The sequence below is a fragment of the Gouania willdenowi genome, chromosome 21 (assembly GCF_900634775.1).
Source record: "Gouania willdenowi chromosome 21, fGouWil2.1, whole genome shotgun sequence".
Classification (NCBI taxonomy): Eukaryota; Metazoa; Chordata; class Actinopteri; order Blenniiformes; family Gobiesocidae; genus Gouania; species Gouania willdenowi.
This window is the reverse complement of record NC_041064.1, coordinates 17,504,066-17,517,286: the sequence shown is the minus strand read 5'-3', so window position 1 is coordinate 17,517,286 and position 13,221 is coordinate 17,504,066. Positions and strand designations below refer to the sequence as shown.

Here is a 13,221-nt window from a genome sequence, read left to right as displayed (position 1 = left end):
ACTTTAAGATAAAATATTAAATTATTTAAACTTAGAAAATGGCTCCATCAGTATACATGGGGTCACAAGAAGGGATTAACACCTCACGACCAGCAATCGTATGGCCGTAAGAAAATCAAACATGTTGAGGGTATCGCACTATTGAAGTACATATACATGGACCGGCTTACTTCAAACTCTCACACTGCGTGAGCACCGTAGGGCCGCTGTAGAATTGATGAACCGTACTGACCACGTCTGCACAGCCAGTTCCTGGTCCATCTCATCGCCGCCTTTTCTTCTTTAAAGCTCTTTTTGCTGAGGTTTGCGAGTGTCTATCCACTCCCGGGTTCTTCTTTTTCTGTTTTAATGGTGACGCTTCAGAGTTCTTCTTCTTCTTCTAATTTGTACGTTGAACTTCTGGAAGCAAGACCCCGACGTGTCATGTATGAATGTACAGTGTGAGCAGTCAGGTCGCGTCAGAGTGCCGGTCCGTATAGTGTGAGAACATTAATCATGAGCTGCGCACATTCAGGCTCTGCAATTGAGTCTCACAGTTTGAGCTGGAGCTGAGTACAATGATTGAAAAAAATCACACAGTGTATGCTCGCCTTTAGTTAAAGCTGCATAATCCTGTTTTGCTAAACTTTCTTAAATGTTAAACTTTAGGTTTATAGAACATTGATAAAGTGTGGAATGTGGAATTAAAGGCATGCCTCAACTACTTTTCTCACAAGACATAAATTAATAACATTTTTATTACGTTACTGCCTTTTAAACTAATTATCAAAAATACTTTGTTCACACCAAATAATTTCTGCCTAGCATGTGCTCACAGATCTGCTGGTTGACCAATGACAAACAAAGTTAATGTTTGGCCTTGTTTTGTCTGATGAATAAAGCAGTCGGTTCTTGTGTGAATAAGCTCCCTTTACCAGTGAGCTGGTAAACTGTTTGTTAACTCTTAAAGAAATTTTGGATGATGTTTTAAAAGAACAACACTTCACCTTGAATATTTCAGGGTTAGAAAAAAGAAACACCGCAGCTGCATTTCCTACGCAGGCACAAAGCCGCTGATTTACTTTTAGCATTCATCTTCCGCCTGTTTACTTCGTCACCCTGTTTTAGCCCGTCCGTGCCTTCTTTCAGATTTCCCATCATCCCCCTTGAGATCCAGTCAGCCACCAAAGCTCTGCTGCCAGTCGTCTGATGCTGCCCAGTCCAATTATAGTGGGCCTTAATTACTGAGCCTGTCAGCCTCCATCAGGAGAGCCATTCGTCGTCTGAAATGGGCAGAACCAGACCGCTTAGGTTTGGTGTGGGTGGAGGGAAATGCGTTTATCCGTCTGACACTTTAAGTACCTGTTTCTACGTCTGTGAGCATTTATTTTATGGACTGAGCGCCATGATACGTAGACGATAAATTAGACACATTTAAGGGTGCACTGCTTTGCTTTCACACAGTTTTTCGAGTGCAGTAAGGTTCACGCTATTAAAAAATCAGCTCGGCTTTTGAAGTGGTTTCCTAGAGGTCACAAAACCCACCAAATGTCTGTGATGTGTAAGTGTGATTGAAACCAAGTGGTTTTCTGTTATTTACAGTTTGGTTACAATTCGCACAGTGTCCCTACTACACTGTACGGGTTATGTTCATACTGTCCTTCAGCCACGGCTGAATATCTCGCTGTAAAGGGTTGTTGGCCCTGCTGCGCGCCCTCTGTGTTTTTGTGTGTGGTTCCTTCCTGCTCTCTTCACTCGTCCTCCTACAAACAACATGAAGGAGGCTATAATTGGGAGGTCCAGAGCTCTGCCAGGTGAAACCACTTGTATGTGAATGCAGGCGCTCTCTCAAGACCTCTCTCACATATTGTAGCACTGCCGCTCTTTACGTTACACCGCGGCTCTGCTGCTACTGTTCGTTTCTTTCTTAAAAACACTGTGCAGCTACATTTATATTGCTGTGATAACCAGAAAAAACAATATTTTGCCTTAACTTTCCAATATCTTTGGGGTTCTGCTTGGATTTATCTTCATTCATGCATCACCCCCATGCGCCTCTTTTCTTTAAGGTACTAGCTAAGTTTTGCCATTCAAACACAGGAAAGGGTTTATGGTTTTCTCTTGTTTTTGGATGCTTGTACTCTATTTATAAAATATATAGTAGAGAGACTGGCTGAGGTCATCTTTCATTAGTCTTCTTTGAGCCACTCTCAGATCTCGCCCGTACTGTGTTTTCGTCTTTCAGGCCGGATGTTATCATCCGTGTCTTCATCATCAGTCTTTGTTTCTTCTTTCAGGTGATTGATGGAAAACTGGCCCCTTTCTTGTCTAAGGTGATAAAGTTTGCCAGCTCGCACGTTTTCAGCTGCAGTTTGTGTCGAGAAAAAGGCTTCATCTGCGAGCTCTGCCAAAACGGACAAGTTATCTACCCCTTTCAGGAGAACGCCACCCGAAGGTACAAACCCTCACGTGAGATCTGTGGGAATGTAAACAATGAAAATCTTCTGTAAAATTGATGTTCATGTAGTATGCCTATCTATCAAAATGAAATAAAACAGATTTGGGGGTTTGGATCAAGTTGCGTATGTACTCTAGGCCAGTATCGCCTCTATCGATATATTTTTATTTTATAGCTTATTTTATAGTAAGACCTTCCCCTAAACAAGATACACTACATAATTTACTCACACATGCTGTCCCTTATAGGAGAAAAAAGCCAACAGTGGCACATATTGTGTAGCTGTTAGTTAATAAATGTGTCTGTGTTTCATTTTTCATCAGAAAATTTAACGTTTTGTGGAAAATTATCAAGATTTGAATTTTGGTCCATATCGCCCAACCCCAATGTACACCAAATTACATCATTCGGAATGAAAGTGTTCTGCTTTGTGTTTACATGGAAACGGTAACTCAGAATTGAGGTTTACATGGAAAACCGGTTTATTCGGCTTTATTCAATTCCACTTTAGGTCTGGGGGTTGGGAAGGCTCTGATTGGACAGGGGGGGCGAACATGACGTATCACGTCTATTGGGAAAAACACACAACAAACTTTTTATTGTCGGCTCTAACATAGAAGACCACACATGAGAACTGTTTTCACTTTTATTGTGATTGAAGTTTTGAAGCAACTGCTCGACAATAACACACTTTGGTCCACGGAGCAGAAGGGCTATAGGAACTACTCACCGATAAATAAAGCCCAGTAAAACTCTGGAAAACAATAACCAGGAATAAATATTAGCTCCCTGATAAAGATAGCTCTATTAACCGGCGCAATGATAAACTGCCTGTACATGCAGTACGGGGATGTATTTACTCCGTCTCCGGTCTCTGCATGTTTATGTTTCCATCCATCCACTCTATACACTCAAATAAAGAAAGTGTCCATTTGTACGGTTGCCGCATGGACAACCCCCGTTGCTATTGGTACATGCGGTTACCGAAATACAAGTATATAGCGTCTTAGGGTCCGGGTTAGGGTTAGATTATAACCCAATATTGCAACAATTTTAAGGGTTAGGTTTAGTGTGAGGTTTAGTCTTAGTGACGCGACCTAAACTGGCGGATGACTGATCTATCACGTGACCTAAACTGACCAAATTAGGGCGCTGTGTACGGATAGAATGTCGGTATATTGATGCGCATGCGCAGGACATCCAGAATTAACTTAAAGGGCAATTAAGTGTTTACAAGATAGAGGAATTTTTAAATTCAGAATTTAAATTGGAATAAACCAGCCACGTACTTCGGATTTAAGTTTAATTTGGAATTAAATTAGCATTAGCAGGAATGAAGTGTTTACAAGGTCAGTTTAAAGAAGAACTAGCTTTTATTCTGCTATAAAGAGATATTAAAGCTCCCATGTAAATGTGGCCACTGTTGGGATTCTCACGATCCAACCCACAGCCTCATTCTTAACACTGGAGTTCAGTGACAGAAAGCAGAGAAAGATAGGAGCTTATCACGAGATAAGAGACCTGCGACACTCACAAAAACACATACACTGTATGTACAGGGTCATTTATTGGTTCTTCTCAATGATAAAACTGCATTCCTTTAACCTCATCTCAGCAATTTGACCCTTAATCATAAGAAAAATGTAGCTGCAGATAAAAAGAAACTCCACAAATAAACGTGAAACATTTGGTGTCCACCATAAAGTGGATCAGATGTGATGGAGTCCACACACTCACACCTACCTGTAGTGTTGAGCTGTGTTTGGGGACTTGTGCTGAAGTGTGAACTGATTAGTAGTAGTATCTGCTGAGTCGTCTGGAACAGACCACGGAACGTTCACTTATCTGCACTCAGTCGCTTTGACACTGAAGCTACAGAAACGCAGTGATGACTGAACGTAAACAGCTGTTACAGTTACAATCAATTATGATTGTAATTGCGTAATAATTAATTAATTACAATTATGGCACAATTAATATCGTAACGGTAAATCTGTTGCCATTGTAATCATATTTAAATTGAATTTGTAATTCAGTTAAGATAATTGATTTTGGCATTGTAATTATGGAAATTCTACAAAAATGGTCAATTATAATTTGATTTGACACAAAACAATTCTATAGCTTACACGTGTGTAGTTAACAATTATTAAAATATGTTTCAGATCCAGTTTTCCCACTATCTGTCAGTGAATCTTCACACCCATACAGGTGGTAGGGGTTAGAATGGGGTTAGAGTTGGAAATTATAGAATCATTTAGTTTAATAAAATCTCACAGAGTGAATGTAACCAATGTTTTCTACAAGGAGTTCATAGTTATTGCTAAATTCCAACTAGTTGGGTGTTTATAATTAATGCACTAAAATATAAAGATGCTAAAATGCCATTATATACACATACAAAACCACATACAATCATCTCAACATATGAATAAATGCTAGAAAAATTGTAATTTAAATTTAGTAATTGAGAATGTAATTGTAATTGACTTTCAGGAGAAGAAATAATCATTTGTATTTATTTGTAATTGGAAAAAATGCCAGTTACTGTAATCATAGTTGAATTGTAATTTGGATAATTAAATATGTAATAGTAATTGACCCCATCCTTGGTCTGTGTTTCATCTGTTTAGTTTCACACAAATGGTTTGAAATGTCACAGATCTGTTATATGCCTATATTAGTACTTGACTGTGTCATATGTATTCCTGTGGTATTTGATGGTAACTACAGTATTAAGCCCAGACTGGCCAATTGGATGCAGAAAGCCTGTAGTAGGCGGCTTTACGCCACCACATCCAACACTTTTCATTGGTAATACAGTATATAAGTCTTAAATGCAGCTGTTGAGCCATAAAAACTCGACTCATGAAGTTTTTGATTCTTAAGCTTACCTGCTGCTATTTGTCTCATGCGCTTGTGTGCATGTGACGTGCAGTCTAATCAAATACACTCAGATGAAGGAGAAAGCTGAAGTGACAGTTTTTATTTATATTTGGGGTTTTTTCCATCCCGGAACAAATGTGCTAAACAACCTTTTCTAATATGAGATGCTATGTTTTCCTCCTAATTTAAGTTTTTGTTTAAACCCAATAAATCAATGTGATTCACTTCAGGTGATTAGGTTCTTTCCCCCGATACGTTAAGATAATTTGTAAAAAAAAAAAGTGCTTAGTGAGGGATCGTTCCTGTGTACAGGTGTGACCTATGCGGTGCTGTTTTCCACGCTGAGTGTCGACAGAAAGCTCAGCCGTGCCCCCGCTGCGTCCGCCGGGAGCTCCACCACAAAAGGCCGTCGTCTTTCTGGTCGCCTGATGATGACAGTCCTGGGTGTTTCCACCTGCCGTACCAGAACACCTGAGAACAACACACACAGGCACAAACAGGCCTGGACAGAGTGATGTTTACACGACATACAGGATAAACCTGGTGATAGTTTGGACCAAAGGACGATTCAAGAGCTTTCAATGCATCACCAGGTTTGTTGTGTGTGTGTGTACCTTCGAATCGACTCACACATGCACACCTTTAGCCTTTTTTTGTCCTAATGAGTCGAGCAGGAAGAAAAGTGTTTGGATACACACAGAAATCTGTCTTCTATAACTAAACGTCTTCACACAGAAAATGTTAAACACTGGACTAATTTGCCACCTCGTCCTCCTCTTTCTTATCCAAGGAGGGAATTGCTCAAAAATACAGATGGAGTCCATCAATGACAACATGAGTCAATGAACTGAATATATTGATTCATTCAAACACTCTGAGTTTGTCGGGATAAAAATGTCAGAAACCCTTTTATAGCTAAAGTATTGTAGTAGACATGCTAACTATATTAGTAAAACAGTCATTAATTGTAACCACACACGTTGAAATGAGCACGTAACAATCATCGGACTGAAGCGCTCACACTGTTGCCTTGAAAAGTGACTGTAAAACGTTTGTGGTTTAGTGCTTCACGGCTGCTCATGAGCTCAATGTTCAAGGCTAAGGTCGGCTTTTAGCAACTGGGCATTAAATGCGTTTTATGTTGTTCAGCAAACCCTCAGGTTTGATCATCATTTCACTGGTTTTTATCCAGAACTGCTCAGACGGGAGGAAAAGTTGTTGGTGCATGTTTTACTTCTCTCCAAACTAAAAAGATAAACCGCTTACTTATTTGTTCAAATTCATGCAGCCTGTTATTATTCATGTAACGGATCATCATTACCACACAGATGGTCTTTAACTCCTAAACGACTTAAATCCTATGATTTGCTTTGTTCACGTTGTGCACACACACACACTGAGACCATGATTACCTCCATTTGCAGGTCAATCAGTGAGCTGCACAGGTGTGTGTGTTCTTTATGTTCGTAATGATCAAAATCTAAGCTTTGAATCCATTCAATCTCAGGTTTTTCTGGGTGGAGTTTGCGTGTTTTCACTCAATTATCCATAGGTTTCTTCTCTACATCCTGGTTTCCACCTACAGTAACCAAAAAACATGAATATTAGACCATATGAGAAGTTTGAGAAAACGTGTGTCTGTGAACACATGGAGAGAACATGCAAACTATGCTCAAAAAAGTTTGGGCTCCTTAACGCCTCCTGAGCATTGGAGTGTCTTTAATAACAGATGAAATGTTTGTGAGGAAGCAAATTACAAACCGTTTACAGTCGCAGTTTTCAGGTGGTCAGTGTGTTTGTGGGAGGAGCCTCAGGGCTGAGTTAAAGAAAACACCTTTTCTTCCTCCTAATGTTTAACTACTCAATATTAGGATGTTGGATGAAAGATTTTACCTCACAGATGTCACACATTTGATCAACGTACAGTGTTTTTAAAGAAACTTCCGTCTGTGTGTGTTTTCCCCTCCATCTTGTATGTAACGCTGTAACACATTTTTTCATTGTTGCCTTCCCGTCTTCTCCTCCCCTGTGTTCCCGTCCTGCTTTAAACTATCAGACATGACGTGAAGCGGCTTTAGCTTTTAATATTTCTATGCAAATTAGATGCCTTTATATTATCCCCACAGCTTTCACCTACATACGTCTCGGAACACACACCTGATTTTCTTTATCGTGGCTACATTTGAAGACATTTTAAAAGGAGCTACAGTTTATATAGATATAATATATGACATTTTGGATAAATAACTTTGTTTTCATAGGTTTGGTTTATAATAACGGAAGATTTTGGCTGAATGTAAATTAGACACACAAAAGGAAATTTCCCCAAAAATAGCATCCGAACCAAGTTCACCTATTTTTTATTTATTTTTTTTTGTGTTTTTTTATTTTGCAGAAACATCTGATTTCAGTGTAAACTCTTTCCTCCCGTGTACACTCTGATCCTCAGCTTTTATCTGGTTTGAGCCATAGAAACAAACACTGGAACGTATAGTGTAGAGTAGATGAAAGCAGCTGCTGTGATGAGCCGACAAACTGCAGCTCTGGTTTTGTTCTACGTGAGATCAGAACGACGGTTAATGAAGCATGTGGTACTGTATGATTAATCGATGCACTGATGTATTTCCCCATGTTATTTTGAAGAACACACCTGAAGTCGTGTCAGCGGATCTCCCAGATGAAGTATTTAAGCCGTTGACCGTGCCTGCTGCGTTACAATGTAAAGGGTTGAAAGCGTTCGCTTGTTAATGAGTTGGTGTGAAGCTGTGTTTGTGTTGATGGAGCTCAGCAGGTGTCACATTTGAAGTTGTGCTTACTGATCACAGCCTTGCACAGGCTCCGGACGCCAATGCTGGGTGTCATTTGTCTCTATTTGTAGCTCATAAAGCAAATAAATGCAAACAGAATCGGGCAGAGAAAGAGTCGAAACAAACTCGACACAAATGAATATAAGCCTAAAGGCAAAAAGCTACGTTTTGTGGTTTAAAGTTACATTATTAGACGTAATATGCTCCCAGTGACCCAAGGGCATACAGAGTGAAATACATTTGAGCTGGTTTGAGGATGTGAATGACTGAATGAATAGTCTGACATCCTGCTTAGCTCCATCATTTTCCTCCATGTAGCAAAAACTGTTTACTTTCTTAATTTTTTCACCTGTTAACTCAACATGTGTGAAAATGAAGTTTGATGTTTGTTTATTTATTAATTTGGCATTAGATTCACTGTTGTTTTTCCATGTTTTGTGTAAATTGGCTGTTTTTGTGCGACTGTGAACGTTGACGTATGATGACCTTGCGGACAGTAGAAATATCTCTGCCTGAACGTGATCGTCACACGACTGGAAACATTGTTTCTTGTTTTAGGCACAATGGACTCATTCTAGACTCTACTGTACAGTAATTAAACTGGACTGAAGCGATCATTGTTTTTGCACATTTTAAGTTGTTTGATTTTTGTTTTATGATTGTTTACATCATACAATGCCAAACTCTTACGCAGATACAGGGGGTGGATTTTTATTTGTGTTTTTCTTTCTGTCAGATTTGTCTGCTCGTCTCTGATGCCAATAAAGACCAAACTTCTTAACAGCTGACGATTGGTTTACGAACCGTTTTTCAGTCGATGCAGGTTCATCCGTTAAAGACTTGGAAAAACAAAAAGTGTATGACGTAAAGAAAAAGCGAGTTAAATCATAATTTAAAAGGTTGCAGCCAATGAAAACAAGTCATTCAATTCAAACTGATGTGTTTTTCTTTTAACTGTGGTCATGGTAACAGACCGGAAACTCCAACAAAAGCTGCACATCCAATTTAAAGCTATTAATTCTCCAGTTCTCTTAGTTTTTTCATCAACACATCAACTATGGACACTAAAGCATGCTCTCCAACCTCTGCTTTACCTGTTTGTTGTACACTTTCTTATTTCCAATGAGAACTGGTGGACTGATAAATAAAATTGATTATTACACTGTTATCCTTCAAATGTTTTGCAAGGTGGAATTGAGATTCCTACATTGATCAAAAGTCTCTCCAAAGTTGTAAATTACAATCTACCAATGAATTATTAATCATCTTAAGAATCTTTCAACTACTACTAATTAGATGATTTTCATTTCTTGAAGAAAATGCAAGTGATGATGCACGTAGGACAGGAAACCTTCACAGAATCAGATTATATTCTGAAAGTATATAATCCCTTAAAAAAAAAATCCTTTGAGTTACTGTAACCCCTTAGAATCAGTGTGATGTCACGGTCCTTTTTTAAATGTATTTTTGCTAATCAAAAACCATTAAACTTAAGAAAACACCAGAACATTGCATAATTGTCCTGAGAATTCTGTACACTGGGGTAAGAACAATGGTGGTCCTCATTACAGACTATTGCCATAAGTCAAGCACTCAGTTTAGGGGCGAGTAGTTTGATGTGGTAGGTAATATCATAGACAGGGAAAACAAGCAATTTCAACATAATTGTACCCTAGTAGTTTGCACTTCCAGATATAAATCATATAAATGTATGTAAGGCACCAACAATATCCAAGCAATAAGTGACAGACATCCGTCTCTGCAGGAATTTTTTGTCAAGTTTCCTACATTTTGTAACAAATCTTTTTTTTTTTAATTTGAATAACTAAAGGATGATGCAGAATTTTGAAAAAAAGTAATAGTTTTTTTTCTTCTTTTTTTAACAATTTGAGATTAAAAATGACTGTAGTCATGTGATATAAGCATGGAAAGCCCTGCAAATATTGTGGAGTTTCATTGAATTTGTGTTCAGTATTTGAAGGCACTGAGATCTCTACAACTGAATGAGTTCGTAATTTACACAATGATGCGTGTTATTTGTTATTTTCCTCTGCAGGCCAAATTGGATGCTCGAAAGGGCCGGATTGAGTTTGGTGTGTGTACTATTAATGACTATTTCTCCAATAAACTTCTTCTCTTTCCTTTGACACGTAGTGATTTCACATCTTAGCACTTCCACATTCATCAATACATCTGTATTATTTTAATTATCCCACTAACATGATCTGATACATTGATTCTGACTGGAGTGAAGCTGCCATACAATACAACATGCTTCATTTGACCCTCCAGCTGAGCAGTTTCAGCCACCTTAACTCTCTAACTTGGAGAAAACTTGGCTGTTGGATCAAAGCGAGTCCACTGAGGGGGAAGTGTGTGTTGTACAAACAGAATCTCTTGATCCTACAAGATGTGGAGGTGAGCGCTGATGTGTCGGTGTGTTTGCCCTCGAACGCGTTGCCGTGTGTTTGTGTGCTGAAGGTAAACCTGAGTGGATGTGGATGTGGATGTTAAGTGCGTTGCGAGCTGAAACATTCCCCTGTGATGCTGGTGGAGCAGTGAGCAAATTGAAGCTGAGTGTCGACCGTGCTTAATTGTCATCGCCAATTAGTGCATTGTGCGACAGCTACAATGGATCAACTGTAGCGAGTAGAACAAAATCCTTTGTGCTTCTCCAGTGGCCTGCGAGCTAGTCAAGACTCATTTAGGGCTCGAACAACGACGGAGCAGAAATGCCAACGAAAATGAAAACAAAAGACAGTTTAAGGAGGAAAAGAAGAGGAGGGGGCAATGCAGACAACAGTCCCAGAGGAGGGAAGGACCGGGCCCCTGCACTCCCAACATAAGAGGGGAGAGCACACACACACACACACACACAGTACCCCCACTCCAACATGTAACAAGCTACCACACAAAAGCTGCAGGGCCCCCAGTGTTCCCAGTGACCTGCTTGTTCAGAGGCTATTTGGCCACATCTAGAATTTCAGCAAATCTCAGCAAAACCACAACTCTGCCAAAATCAAACCAATGGCCATAGAAACTGACTCTGTGCTAATAAAATGCTAAAGAAGAAGAAAAATGTGTAAAAATGACATCTACTGTATTCACAAGGCGTAATGCTTTTATTAGAAATATCAGGAATGCAGTAGAAAAAGGGTTAAAAAAAAATGCAGCTTTAAAGGTCTGAGTTTGTCATCTAGAGACTGTGATTTCAGTTTACTCTGCTACTCCAAACCTTCTTTATAACCCTGAAGTTTAAAAGTATGTTAAGTATTGGCTGCAGCGAGTTGTGTGTGTGAACCACGTCCTACTTAAACTCCGTTGGTTTCAGGTCTGGAGAATTGGCCAAAACCTATAACTGGTTTACAGCAACACTTTGGCTGCTGGTGCGTCTTCAAGCGTCCATGAAGGAGAGGAAGACCCAAAACTAGAAACTAGTGGTTCAGGACAAACAGGCCACTTCTTTCTATTGCTTATCCATTACCGTGTTACTGGTTCACTACTTGTTTTACTTGCAGTCAAAACAACCAACATCCATTCAAAATTCTTGAAGCTCAATAAAATCTTGCAACTGGTCACTTTACGAATTCTAATGAAGACGAAGCAGGAAGTCTATAAAACATCTTACCAGAAACTATTACTTCCACCAAGGAGGCATTTATTTGTTTGTTTGTCTGCTAGCAGGGTTGTATCAAAAGTACTTCAAGCAGAACGAAGCAACTTTTCCACCTTAATAAATCCTTCTCGTAGTGTCTGTGAAGGTAATACAAGTGTTTTTGGGGTGATTGCGGGGTCATCTCTCCCTGCTGTCTTTGCTAAGAAAACAGCACTTGCAACTTACCCGCCTCCGACCCGGTGGCAAGACGTACCGCTTTACGGCATACCAATACAAACTAATGCTAGATTATGACCAGCCCCATGGCTGCACATGGTTGTCTCAAACTTATATCATGGTGAAGCCAGCAAAAAAAAAGGCAGAGAAGACCTTTGTCTGAGGAACGGAGCAACACACAGCAATCACACACACTGTCGTCGCAACAACAGACTTGCACACACACTCACAACCCAGCGGTCCATTAGGCAGCACACACACAAATATCCATTCATATATCTATCTATCCATTTTCAGAGCCGCTTTGTCGGCACACAAACCAAAACATCACACACATTTCCACACTCCCTTCCATATTACTCCCACATCATTCATTTATTTTACTTGTCTCTCTTTCTCATACTGTTCACATGGTCACATACTATCCTATAGACTACTGTGTACGTGTGAAAGCACCCTTAGTGTCACTGTTGTATTAGGATTTTTCAGTGATGGTTGCTACCGCCTTGGGAGAGCAAAGGTGCGCATGTAGCTGGGGGGTGGGGTGGGGCAGGCGGCGGGGTGTGCGGAGTGTTTACGACAGTGACATAACCAAAAAGGTCCTTTAGGGGGAGCCCTAAGCTCAAGTTACTTAGTTCAGCTTTAACAGATTTTAACAAAATTTCAACCAAAGATAGAGGTTATACCATGGAAAATTTTTATTACATTTTGGAGTGGTTCCGGATCAATACACTGATTCTGGATCGGTTAGTAAAATAACTTTCCAAACTTTCTACCTCTCATCAATGGCAAAATTCCAAACAAATCATCCCTCGGTTTGTATTTGGCTGATCTTTATGAACTCAGTTATGTCGAGTTAGTTCCTTGACTTTCATCTGGATCGGATCCAGATTGTGCATTTCATTGTGATTTTTCCTCCAAAAATTGAGGCGCCCATGTATTTGGACCTACTTGATTGATATCAATGCTGATGGAAAGTTCTTCGAAGCCTTTAAAGTGTGAATGATCATGGTACCATGATCATTCACGTATCTGGGAAAGAGAAGATGTGGTGCTCTCTGAAGCTCTTGTTTTACTCTTTTACATTAAAGTGGCAGCTCAAGATTGGCACGATGTTAAAAGTAAAGCTTACAACAACTAGCGCGGTAGATCTTGTATAATTTAAATCAAAGTCTGCTCCTGCTTCAAAGGAACTGAGTGGAATGTTAAATGTATTTTTTTTTTTTAATCATTATTATTGTAACAGTTTTAAAGTTTGG

General features: G+C 39.5%; 1 protein-coding gene across 5 annotated transcripts in view; it reads left to right on the top strand.

The window, feature by feature from the left end:
- plekhm3 (pleckstrin homology domain containing, family M, member 3) overlaps positions 1–9,956 on the top strand; it is a 37,623-nt gene extending 27,667 nt beyond the window's left edge. For 3 of the 5 annotated variants that reach the window (XM_028436429.1, XM_028436428.1, XM_028436430.1), the window contains exons 7-8: positions 2,277–2,434; positions 5,636–9,955. In XM_028436429.1, the coding sequence (XP_028292230.1) occupies positions 2,277–2,434; positions 5,636–5,798 (321 nt within the window). In that variant the 3' untranslated portion in view covers positions 5,799–9,955. Of the gene's footprint in view, positions 1–2,276; positions 2,435–5,635 lie in introns of those variants that run through there. The other 2 variants (XM_028436431.1, XR_003672665.1) reach the window with 2 other exon arrangements.
- Positions 9,957–13,221: the final 3,265 nt, after the last annotated feature.